Source organism: Penicillium cosmopolitanum (assembly GCF_028827165.1).
Source record: "Penicillium cosmopolitanum strain IBT 29677 chromosome Unknown utg000005l:1.0-4006212.0:1.0-4009387.0, whole genome shotgun sequence".
Taxonomy (NCBI): domain Eukaryota; kingdom Fungi; phylum Ascomycota; class Eurotiomycetes; order Eurotiales; family Aspergillaceae; genus Penicillium; species Penicillium cosmopolitanum.
This window is the reverse complement of record NW_026622675.1, coordinates 2,337,115-2,349,183: the sequence shown is the minus strand read 5'-3', so window position 1 is coordinate 2,349,183 and position 12,069 is coordinate 2,337,115. Positions and strand designations below refer to the sequence as shown.

At 44.1% G+C, this 12,069-nt stretch overlaps 4 protein-coding genes across 4 annotated transcripts; 3 read left to right on the top strand and 1 right to left on the bottom strand.

Annotated features, from left to right (window-relative positions):
* Window positions 1-670: 670 nt before the first annotated feature.
* Window positions 671-1,216, top strand: N7509_003897 (ankyrin repeat domain-containing protein; the record flags this gene model as incomplete). Its single annotated transcript, XM_056628534.1, has 1 exon — window positions 671-1,216. The coding sequence occupies one exon, from the start codon at window positions 671-673 to the stop codon at window positions 1,214-1,216; it is 546 nt and encodes a 181-aa protein (XP_056491268.1).
* A 496-nt stretch (window positions 1,217-1,712) lies between these two features.
* Window positions 1,713-4,045, bottom strand: N7509_003896 (uncharacterized protein; the record flags this gene model as incomplete). Its single annotated transcript, XM_056628533.1, has 7 exons — window positions 1,713-1,730; window positions 1,781-2,588; window positions 2,639-2,665; window positions 2,712-3,111; window positions 3,166-3,300; window positions 3,751-3,814; window positions 3,866-4,045. The coding sequence occupies 7 exons, from the start codon at window positions 4,043-4,045 to the stop codon at window positions 1,713-1,715; spliced, it is 1,632 nt and encodes a 543-aa protein (XP_056491267.1).
* Window positions 4,046-6,599: 2,554 nt separating this feature from the next.
* N7509_003895 (uncharacterized protein) lies at window positions 6,600-6,881 on the top strand (the record flags this gene model as incomplete). The annotated part of the gene is made up of 1 exon (XM_056628532.1): window positions 6,600-6,881. The coding sequence occupies one exon, from the start codon at window positions 6,600-6,602 to the stop codon at window positions 6,879-6,881; it is 282 nt and encodes a 93-aa protein (XP_056491266.1).
* A 3,614-nt stretch (window positions 6,882-10,495) lies between these two features.
* Window positions 10,496-10,958, top strand: N7509_003894 (uncharacterized protein; the record flags this gene model as incomplete). Its single annotated transcript, XM_056628531.1, has 2 exons — window positions 10,496-10,667; window positions 10,726-10,958. The coding sequence occupies 2 exons, from the start codon at window positions 10,496-10,498 to the stop codon at window positions 10,956-10,958; spliced, it is 405 nt and encodes a 134-aa protein (XP_056491265.1).
* Window positions 10,959-12,069: the final 1,111 nt, after the last annotated feature.

Genomic DNA, 12,069 nt, shown 5'->3' with positions numbered 1-12,069 from the left:
TCAAGTGCAAGCTCATTTAATCGAAAGGAATGTCTGTTGGACTCTGCAGAGGCTATATTAGCTTTAAATTCATTCTAAGCGAATAGCTCGGTGTGAATGATATCTATACCCTTGCATTGAAACTTACATAGCGGCTCAATATTGTGGCTCTTCTGTCACCTCAGATGATAAGCATCTCATTAAAGACGATGCAAGCCTGAGGGGTTGGTTGGTCTGTCAGTCGCGTTAACCGTATGTCGCTGACCGCTCCCTATTGTGCCTATGGCAGAATGTTACGTAAACGAATTGCAGGGAACAAAATTCCGCTAGTGCCACAGTGTAGCCTTTGTAAGCCTCTGTCACGTGCAAATGTGTGTCGGTAAGGAGCGGATGTCAAATAGTCACCAGTATTGGATGTCCCGCTCCGCTCAGTTCACCGAGCCCCCCCCGATGCGAAAAGATTCAGTTTCTTTGCTTCTGAACGGCCACAGTCACGTCGTATGCATGTGCTCCATAGTTTCAGCCCTGGATGAACTTTGTGCATTTGCCTGAAGAAATCTTACTGCTAATCTGCGACCGGTTGAATACGCAGAGAGATATATATATGCTTACGAGAACCTGCCTGAAAATTTACCGGATTCTCATTGTGCAACTCTATAAGCAAAATGCTATCTACTCTAACGGCTCCGCCATGCGATGGTGTATTGTTCATGACAACTTGGAAGGTATACGACTACTGCTCGGACACGGTGCGAGGTTCAGGCCCCGCATGGCTCTTTTGCCCTTTCGATGGGATTTTGATGAGGATTTCGGAGGTGTTCTACATTTGACGAGAAGTTTGACAATCGGGAAATTCCTACTTGACCAAGGAGCTGAAGTCAATGAAGTGTCGGACTCCGGACGAACGCCTTTGCACGTCGCTGTCGAGAACGGTGACCTAGCGATGGCAGCTCTATTGCTTGAAAGTGGGGCAGACGTTAACGCTGATGGCCGCAGAGATCTGGGTCCGTCATTTTTCCACTTCACTCCGCTAAAATGTGCCCTTAAGCTTGGTTGTGATGATACCAAGCTTTCCATGGTCAAGCTGCTAATTGAATATGGAGCTAATCTGACGTTACCTCGTGGGAAATCACACCCCTTGACTTTGCTGTCACTGCTACCTGGGCCTTTCCCGTATGACTTTACACATGTCAATAACGGAACATTTGGTACACCTCGTCGTTTTGTTTATTTGTGAGGAAGGAAATTTCTTTTATATCCTGTCAAATCATGTATATGCAATCCTCTTCTGCTACTGAATATTCAGATTCTGTGCTATTATGATGCTACCTGTAGTTATTGGGTATGAATAAAAAAGTGATGACCGGACAATACAGCTCATTTTTGTAAAAAGCGTTACGTTTCAGTTAAGGAACATTACCAGTAATACGGGAGTAACCATATTTGGTTAAAACATCATGTGATTAGGGTTTGAAAGAGTGTCGCTCTGTCCAAAGACATGGAAGGCGAACCTGGGCGGGACGGTACACTAGATAAGGCGCTACAAACACTATACATGTTTACAAATCTCTCTTTAATGTATCTCCGTTGGTAAGTCGAATACGACACTTACCTGATCACGTAGAGCGGTGTCCATTGAGTAGTACCCTTTCTACATTATACTGTATTTCTTTAAGCGCAGTTGAAACTGACAAGAATATTACATTCATAAACTAAAGTATCATTCAGTAGTTCTACGCCTTTTCGATGGACTTGGCTCAGGTGACATTCGCCTACGCTTAGGATGAACATGACAACACACCCGTTGCGGCTTCCAGGTATGCCTGTGGTCCGATCTACCGAATGAAGCCTCGACCCCCTGGAATTTGAGAATCCTGGAGAGTGTGGTCGGAAATCCGTTAATCCTTTCACTGGACGTTTTACTTTTGATAGATAATGAAAATTCTTCTGATGGAGTCGAAACTGTGAATTGAACACGTTTGCGGTAGTAAGCGCATACAGTACATCCCTGGTGGTTAGTGACTGAGCCAAAATTGGCACCGGGCACCATAGCAAAGATAGGATCCTGATACTCTCTTTCAACCGCACCCAACATGTTGTCAAGGTCCCCTTTCACAAGAATAGACCCGGTGCATAGAATTCCTCGATCCGTGTGGGCTGGCTCCGTATCAAGCTCGAAGAAGAACAGGCGTGAAATAATCATTTGACAGAGTCGGTCGGGAATAGTATATGGCAGAGATACGAGATCCTTGATGCTCGTGACACTATCAAGCTGTGGTAGCCCGTCCTTTAGGTGGAGATTAAGTCTGAACACGTTTTCTTGGGCCCCACGAGGAAGATTATCATACGCGTCTTGGAATCCTTCGTTCCCGTCAACAGCAGGACCATAGATAAAAGCATGAAGTGCACGATGGATGAATCCATTCCGATGCGGTGAGCGCTTGGGGGTAAGAGAAAACCCCGTTCCAACACTGACAACCAGACTAGGCTCAACATTAGTAGGCCACATGTCTAGAGTTTCTCGTATAGCAACTCGGAGCGGACAATTTGCTCGAACACCAGCGTCCTGAAGTAATCCAATGCCAGGAAGAAACATTGGCTTGAAGTATCTACTTTTCCGTTAGCGCAGGGTTAAATTCTTCGTCCAATACGATCATACCCGAGTGCAGAAACACTACATCTCGCACTATTATGTGTTAGTAACAGACTTTGGACATCTTTTACGCACGTACGCTTGCCATAGTCGCGGTTCTTCCTCCATAGGAATGATTGTTGTGTAGGATCTCCGATAGCTATCGTGACCCAGGTGGCGATAGTTAGTCAGCAAACAAAGCTTGCCGTTTTCGTCTACCTGGCTTGCCGTTATTGCCACACTACCGCTTGTTTGTTTGGTTGGTGGAGATTGAAATAAATATCGAGAGCCTCCAAAGGCCTTCTTCAGAGCAGCATCTAATGCATTGGAGTCATACTGTGCATCTTCTAACCAGAATTTAAACATGTCCCATCCCTTTCCAACAAAAGTCAATCGCCGAGGCTGGGGAGGGAATATCTCCTCAGCAAATGATGCAAACCGTGATATTGCATCAGAGGCATTCCGCTGATCGCAGAAAATGTCGATGGCAATGAGGGCGCCTGTTGCGGTTAATGGTGGAATTACAGCATACCGAGCCACAGTTCATAGCATACCTGCGCTAGTACCTACCGTTAAATTAGGAATCTGCCACAGGGGCAAGGGTATTCGCCTTTCCAGCTCTTGTAGGAAACGGAGCGTGATAACACCACGTATACCACCACCATCAAGCGCGAAAACGATTGGAGATACTGTTGGTGGGGGGCAATGTACAATGTAATTCAAACTTTGGAAACATAAATAGCATTTGCGTAGTTGAAATGAATGGTCTAGGATCCGTGTATTGATGCCCCATAAGCGTGCACAGTTATAGCATAAGGAGTGCCCACATGGAAGAATGGCGTCTGGTCCTCGAATTAAACAGCTCAGACAAGTCGACTTCGTCTTCAATGATCTCCAGGTGGACAGCTTCGAATTGAAATATGACCGTCGTTGCTCTAGTGAGGAGGATACTGCCACTGTGGTCCATGATTGACAGAAATGGCGTAGAATCTCCTGGCAAAGATATTGAGCATGCTCTGGAAAGCCCTCAGTCCATGCATCAAAACAAATCTGTTGATAATGGGATAAAAACACCTGCTCTGGTCGGAATACTAAAGCCTGTCAGTTCAGAACTAAATTTGACAGAATGCCCCACGAACAGTGCATGTTAGGAGGGTACGCGTCCATTAACAAAGCGTTTGCAATGAAATGGACTTGTTCCTCCTGTGAAAGTGTGGTCGTGGTCGATGAGATGAAGTGTCGCAAGTGTCTTACCGCCCCCGCAGGAACGGGATTTTCCTCCCGGGCAGCGTGAACCGGCGAGAAAACTGCATCCGGCTGTTGTGTGATGATATATAACGCCTTTTTCAGTAGGGACTCGAGATGTATCATAGAAAACAGCTCATTTTCCGCATCATGAAGATCCCAGCCGGCCCGTGCATGATCAAAGAACATTGATTGGAGCGGCTGGAACCTGGCACATGGAGACATAGATTGACGGCCAGTTAGGTCAAGGGTGACCAGGCCAGATATCATCTTCTCCAGCAGAGCGCATTGTAAGTGATAGTCTATAGTCAGCGGTTTAGATGCTCGAGTCTCATTTTTGGTCTGGATGAGAGCTAATCCTGGTCGTGCTGCGAATGGCTCATAGCGGTGCGCGATATCAGCCAACCATGACCAGAGTATTTTTTGAACTTCATCTATACCCCCTAGATCATCAACAAATATATATATTGTGTGAACAAAAGGACATATTGCGCAGCTCAAAATTCTGTTTTTGCTTGCAAGGTATGACTGATTCTCGACACACCGAATTTGCCACGCAGATGCTGGAGGGATCTTCAACGAACGAGGAGAGTCATGATGATTTCCTTCAAATACTAGTATGGGTCGAGGGGTTGCACTACTATGTGCAATCATATGAAGTTTTAAAATGCCGGGAGAACAGCGCTTTTGAGTGTTACTATGCGGAAATATCGATTTCAATGCCATTGACTTTGTCGCCCCTCCGAGGAATAGACAGGTAGTCGGGTGCTGATTCAATGGGTCGTCCAGAAGCTGTATCAGCTCACGGAGTCGGCCATGGTCTACAAGAATCCAGCCATCACTGTTGGAGCGCAGTTCTAGCCATGTAGACATAGTATCAAGATTGGTTGCTTTTCACGATGTATCCCTATAGAGTGCGCATACGGACCAAGGCAATGATAACGGCGAGCGTAGGTGACCATCATTCCGAGCTGGAACTAGCCTGTGTATTTAAGAGCTCAAAGTGTATTACAAGAAAATCGAGGCTGCAAATTGACCATTATTCTCTCAAAGCAATAATTAGGACCGAAAAACCAACTTCATCCCTGAAGATACACAGTGGGCGCCCCCATCTTTCACAACATGAAGGACCGTGGATCTAGAATTAATTTGCTGATAACTTTTTATTCATTAATTGGTAGGCCTGGATTTGGAGCAGAAAGAGTGGACTCACGAAGAATGATACCCATGGCCTGAAAAAGCTCTATTACCGGCTCTTGTGTTGTTGGAAGTGATGAATCCAGTGAATAATCAGGTTCTTCCTCATACACAGGACTTTCATTATCACCAAGTGATATAAAGGTGCCTGTATCCGATGAATCTGGCGCCGAGAGTGATGAAGGTGCCATAAGCGGGGATTGCGAGTGATTCAATTCCGGGGACATAGATGAACGTATGCCAGGTTCAATATGATCGCTTATGTCTGATTCGACATCACCGGAATATAGCAAGCTATTCGATATCTGCGTGGTGTTGGGTGCTGCCCTGTTTGCTTTTGAACTAGGAGTATTTGCTTGACGGTTCAATAGTTGCGAGCCACGCTGTCGAGACGTGCGTTGGCGGAGAGATTTAGGTCTCCAACCCCACTTCATTCGGTTATATATGCCGCGAATCGATTCTGCGCTACGCCTTTTGTCGAACTTGGCTTTCCAACCCCTAGACATGTGCTTCCATGATGGGTCTTTTTGGGGGTTATCGAGAAATGCTTCTAGTATCTCTAGAAGGTACTCATATTCCTTATCTTCCCATTTCATTTTGTGGCCTGGTGAACAACAAAGAAGTCAAATAAGTAGACAACACTATTGATCTCCGTCAGAAATCCTTTTGGTGTTAAATAATCCCTTAAGAACTACCAGATGCATTTGGCCTCAAATAGAAGATGACAAATGCCCATCTTGAATTCTTGTTCCCTTTCCTGGTAAATTCTACATTTTTAGCGATCATTTCTATGCCAATCATTTTCCCTCAAAATCTCGGAAAATTAAATTAAATTACGAACAGGGCAAGGGAGCTGCGGTCGGCTTTGTTGAACGGCTATACAGGGATCTAAGAAACCAATCGGATTGTCTATCACACCAACAGCGCGTCAAGTTCCCAGATGGGCAACTAACTTTTGATTCACACCAATCAAATATCCTAGTAAATCTTGGCAACTTTTGAAAGGGAGGGGTCGCTTTCCTTGCATCGACGGGCTGGCATATGGGTACCACCCCATGCCCCCGGATTTTGAACGGAGAGAGGAAAATTCTACTCTTGACATAGACGCCAAATGTCCAAAATGGAATCCCACCGAGACATCCAGAAGCTTCATTCTACTGTCATTCTTCTGCATCTTCTAGAATCCCAGTTACGAACTCACGATGACCTGGTAAGTTCTGAAGCAATGCTTAACTGTATATAGAGCTTGGGGCGGCCTGACATTATGCAACAGCACCGATTTTTGAAGCCCGATCATGCAAGATGCGTTGCGTTAATGCAATGCTTCCGGGACTTGTGCATACGACTACTGATAGCTATACAACGTACTCGGCAGTCCCTTAGATTGGACACTCATACTCTCAGTGTGTTAGCGCGCCTTGGACTTGATTCGATTGACCCCATGATAGCCCCATCACACCAACGACAAATTTTCATGGAGGATCTACCAGTCCAACCAGAGCCACGTCAGCTACCAGCGTACAGTTCGGAACGTGTGCCTACAATAATGCCATCGACCTCCGATATTGAACTGCCACCGATTTCGAACCCACCAGAGCCAAATCTTCTACACGATCAGAACCAGACACGTCAGTACTTGACGCAAAAAAGCTACCCCTCCGATCGACCATATGAACGTAACATACATCTGGACCAGCCTGTTGCGCTTGGCAGCCAAGATAGCAATAATGATATTCTGGGCCATCAGGAGATCTTGACCGATTATAACTCTGGGGGACTGAATTTGACTGGGCAGCCGGAAGATATATTTGCAAGTCATCTGTTTTGAGCTTGAATGGAAATGGAGTTTATTAAACATCACCAAGGAGCGTGAATACCATCGAAACGGGGATTCAAACATGGACTTCGTGAAGCAAATCTGCCTTTCTGAAAGAATATCCACATTAAAAGACCGTATAAAGATTGCATATTCAGATGGCTTACTACCAACACACAAAGGGTCGCCTATTGAATATGGAAAGCTTCTTTTAGAATTCGAACGAACGCCATTAGTGTACAGTATTCTAGCACCAGGGTTTGCATGGGTTCTATTGGCGGGTTATCTCGTGCTGCCAGGCACATTTGCATCCCTGAGATCATCTAAAACCTTGAAACCAACTGCAACAAAGAACGAAATCGGATCTAATCTATATGATCATATTGAGCGCGTGCCTCTCCTATGGGCTGCTGGCATACTTTGCTGTATTGGAGTTATTGGAGAGCTCGTGATTTGCTGGAAGTTAAAAAGAAACTTAGTGTTTCTAATCAGGAAGATATTCATGTAATGATACACCAAGGACAAAAATTATATATTTACTAATCCGAGATACTGCACTAGGCCTATTGTTATCAACTCTTTCACCGGTTTGGTAAACACCCTCATCACTATCTATACCGGGGGATCGTGGTCTGTGACTGCTCGGGCGGCGGTAATTGTTACGTCCAGTTTAACTTTGGTCTGTGGCTCGGCTGTTTTGTTCTTTGAGTGGCAGTTTTCTCTTGTCAAAAGACTGTGGGATGAAGAGAAGGAAAAACGAGCGAAACGAAATGAGAATCAGAGTATCTCCCCCAGGCCGATCAACATATGCGCCGATGCCAATACGTAGACCCGTACAGTATTCAGCCAATATTCTATTAGACCTGGGGTTGGTGCACCTAGGACACAACAGTGCAGTTTTCAGAATAGTCTATACTATTTCCGTCGAGACAGTAACATATGCCGGATGAGATGTCTGTGAATCTGTAGTCAAGTACAGTACGGTAAAATAGAGAGTCAGACTTGATCAAGCACTATCGCACAAAAGCAGGGCTAGGAAAATCTTACTTCACAAAGCAGCCTAGTTGGAATAGCGCGGGCTTGCTTGTTGTTGTGGGTGTATTTAAAAATTGTGATTCCGTCTTGTTAGATAACGGGGAGCTGCTCGGGGTTGGGGGCACCGTGGGGGAGTTCAAGGCTAGATGTATTTAGATCTATCCCTTCCTGTACAGTAATGTACAGGTGAAAGAACTTACATTTTCCTGAGCCATCGGTAGATTGTCTATTATTTACCGCTGGGCAGAAATCACCGTTTCTTTTCCGAACCTCTGTAGCATATACTTCTTCAGATTGAGTGCCAAGGCTCATTGAAGGCACTAATGACAGAAGAATCTCAGAGCAAGGAACATCCGGTGGACAATTCTCTAGTGCCTCAAGTACTTGCTGACCACATTTCGGTCTCTCCAAAGTAAGCGCGTTTCCAGTTCCAATATCAAGATTAAGAGCATTCATAGAAAATGATTCGTTGTAGTAATCGCATATTGCGATAGAAAAGCGACTGGTAAGGTCCTGTGTGCTCCCAACCCGAGAGAGAAAACAGATGACCGCAAGAACCGTGTAGCTGCTCATGGTAGAAAAAATACCTTTGCCTAGAATGAGGGGTAACATTTACGGGGATTAAGTAGTTACTGTTGTTTCGAAGTTGAACACTGACTGCATGTGAACAACTATACTCGGGCCGGTTGGCGTGTGCCTAGCTCATAACGTTCAACAGGGAGAATTAGCTTCAAAATTGGGGTCGTTTCGTGCCTTGTTCTAGAACCTTCCTTGTCTAAATAGGTTAGATAACTACTGATGCTCTTTTAATGATCTTAATTACTTTAAATATTTTAGTTACGGTATGCATCATGATTTTAATGTATTAAAAATTTAGGATATTTTAATATTCCTGTTTCACTATGATACAGTACCGCACAAAGCAAAACAGTCCATTATGCTGTTCACAGTACAGTATAATAGATTACAGTATACAGGATAGGGATACTTGATAGAAGAAAAGAAAATCCAGTACAGTAATGGGATACGGATATCACGCATCCCAGCATTGAGTCCCAGTAGTCTCATTAACAGGTGATGGGTTCCATTTCCAATCTACTTGTATATTTCCAGTCTCTAGATTTGAAAAGCGCTGGAACACACTTGGGCTCACATCTAGGTGCGACGGCTCACATCCCACGCATCTATCCACAACACTAACATCAATGGACTCCTTATCATGAATCACCTTAATGCTAGAATTACAAATTGGATTGTCGTTCGGGTTGGACCCTTGTGCCATTGAATCAAATATGGTATGTGAGACAGCACAGACAAAATCCGAAGTTTGGTTAGTATATCCACAAGCTCCGATGCCAACTTCATACCACGTCAAATAGCCATGCTGAAGGCCATCTGGTTCACTGTAATATCTCAGTAATAAGTCCCAGCCCAAGGTCATTGTTGTGTCTCGAATCTAGGATTACAAACATGCTGAGACTTGTTGAAGCCAATACAAGCCACAGTGTGGTTAAAATCATGGCCAAATTGACGCTGGGTATAGGTCTAAGAGACTCAATGAAATGGAAAGACGTTTTAAATACAGCTCGCTTTTAAGCTCACCGAGACAAAATTTGAATCATATCCAGAATTTAAAGATAATCGTTCAACGCGCTACAATACATTTTTGGACTTGTACTGTACTAATATGTCTGTTGTGGCTTGAGAAAAGGTCTACAAAATATTGGAACCTATGCGTCTCCGATAAATGAAATGACTTCTTAGTGTGATAAGCCATTAATAAACTGCCTTTCAATTACTGCACTTTCATTGGTTGTAATTGTTTCGTGTTTTTAACATTACTGTGACGCCGATGATTAGAATGATGCTATTTATGTAAAGTGTCTATAGTACAGGGGTGGACGCAAACAGATTCCCGGTAGTATTAACAGCAATCATAAAGGGAACTTATTACGGTCAGGTAGGCCAAATTAAGTAGCCGAATGAAAATCTGGTTTTGAATTCATTGGACAGTACACGGGTACTGTAATAATCTCTTCTGATAATGAGGTAAAAGGAAATCTCGGTTACTAGGTGCTTTCCCTGAGATCCTAAGTATGTGATGCAGGTACTATGGTACAGCACAATTTCGGCTTGAAGCTACATCTTGTTCTTCGATGATCTTGGTCAAATGCGAAGGATCGAGTGAATGCCCGCATGAAACGAAATTCTCCACTGTAGCTACATGTAACAGCCGCACTAATGTGTCCAAGCTCGAAAAGAGGTCTTGAATGTACTTCAGTTGAAAAGTTACTGTACTGTAGTATCATTATGACAGTCTATTTTGATAGGGTGAAGATAAATCTCCTGAGGTTGCCGTTTATTCATTCGAGCAGAGCGCTAGAATCTCCGGCCTAACAGACAGAACTTTACCGAGGCAAGCTTCTTGCTAGTTTTCTTTTAAATTTCTGACGTGGAATTTGACGAAAAAGATTACTGGTGCTTAGAGCAGAAGAAAAAATTTAACTTATAAGGGTGCACCTGTCTCCCAATCGCACCGTGACAATCGAAGAAGACTCATCTTAATCTCTCTTAGTCTCTTGAATGCAGAAATGCGATCCGTCACCTATATTGGATCATTGAGCCTGCTGGCAAGGCTCGCAGTTAGTGACTCTTTTGTTGTTTTTAATAACCAGGGTGTGTGTAGGATATGGTCTGATAGTGTTTTTGGCTGTACTGGCTACTCAGAGCCCTTCGCCGTACTTAATGGGGATGATTGTTCAAGTGAGTGCTAGGGCCAGTGAGAGGCTAGTTTTTAGTGACTAAGATGATCAATGTCTAGACTTTTCTATAAACGGGACGAGCACCGATGCAGCTACACTCAAGCTTGATATATGTGGTACAGAGAATGGGCGACAGGTTGCTTGGATGAATGTGACTAGAGGCAATGGTTCCGACGGCGTGTCATTCAGAAACCAACAAGGCAAAGAGTTCTGCTGCCTACTTGATAACAATTTTAAAGTTGGCAGCAAGTGCATAATCCCACATCTAGGCACTCAAACACCTATACCTTGAAACAGTAGCTATGATATGGCTATTGCCAGAATAGTCTCTGTTTCTGCCGGTAAAACTGGGTCGTATTATTATCATCAGGACGTCTGCCCTACGCACTAGATAACTTTTCCTACAGTAGTAAAATACAGTAACTAAGAATCCTTTTTTGATAGAAAAGGTAGCTACTGTAATTACCATACGTGCAACATGCGTTGGGAAAATAGCCCAAGCCAGTACAGTATAATATTACGTAACTAGTGAAATATGGGAACGCTCAATGGCAGCCCAGGCAGTGCAGGTGGGTCGATCGCAAGAAACACAACACCCGCAAGGGTGCACGTAGCGTACCAAGTGTAAGCGGCAAAGCAAAGCAAATACCAGAGCAAACGATCAATCAAATAGTGGTAACCATACGTAGCGAAGCGGCAAAACGGAAGAGTAAAATAACGATACCGCGAAACGAAAGGAGTGCGTAGATTGTAAGTTAACGATGCTATCTCAGATACTTAAAAAGACAAAACAAAAAGGTGCTGGGCCCTAAGGCTCTTATCACCCGGCTGCTCTATAACAGTTCCCTCACTACACTAGTTAGTAGTCGGCTTATACTACAGTAATCACGACTCTAAGATCGAATAAATTCACCTAATAATGTCTCGGTCTACATAATGTATTACAGACCCACCCAGGATCGCCTTCCATGCGGAAAACACAGAGATGCTCCTTCAAACCCTAATCACATGATCCTATGAATCCCGATATGGTGACTCCTGTACCTGAGGTCACGTTTCGGTTTGGACTGGTAAATTCAAAACAGGGGAAGTATGTAATCTTGTGTATTATTGCCGATCAAAAAAAAATTACCGCCCACCGTGTGTCAGTCCCAGCACATTTGTCTTTCCCTACTTAAGTAACAATTAACTCCCCCCCCCCTCCCTTCCCAATCCGAAACCTTTGCAAAATGGCGCGAAAAATGAATTCCTAGCAGAATATTATGGTTTTTCATAGGATAAGCAGTAATAGCACGCCGAAATCACCCACAAATGGCTAGACTAGCCAAGTTTAGCAGGTGGTAAAGTGGCAAATGCGCTCTCGGTTATTCCGGAACTAGGTGGTCTGTTCCTAAATGTAATCA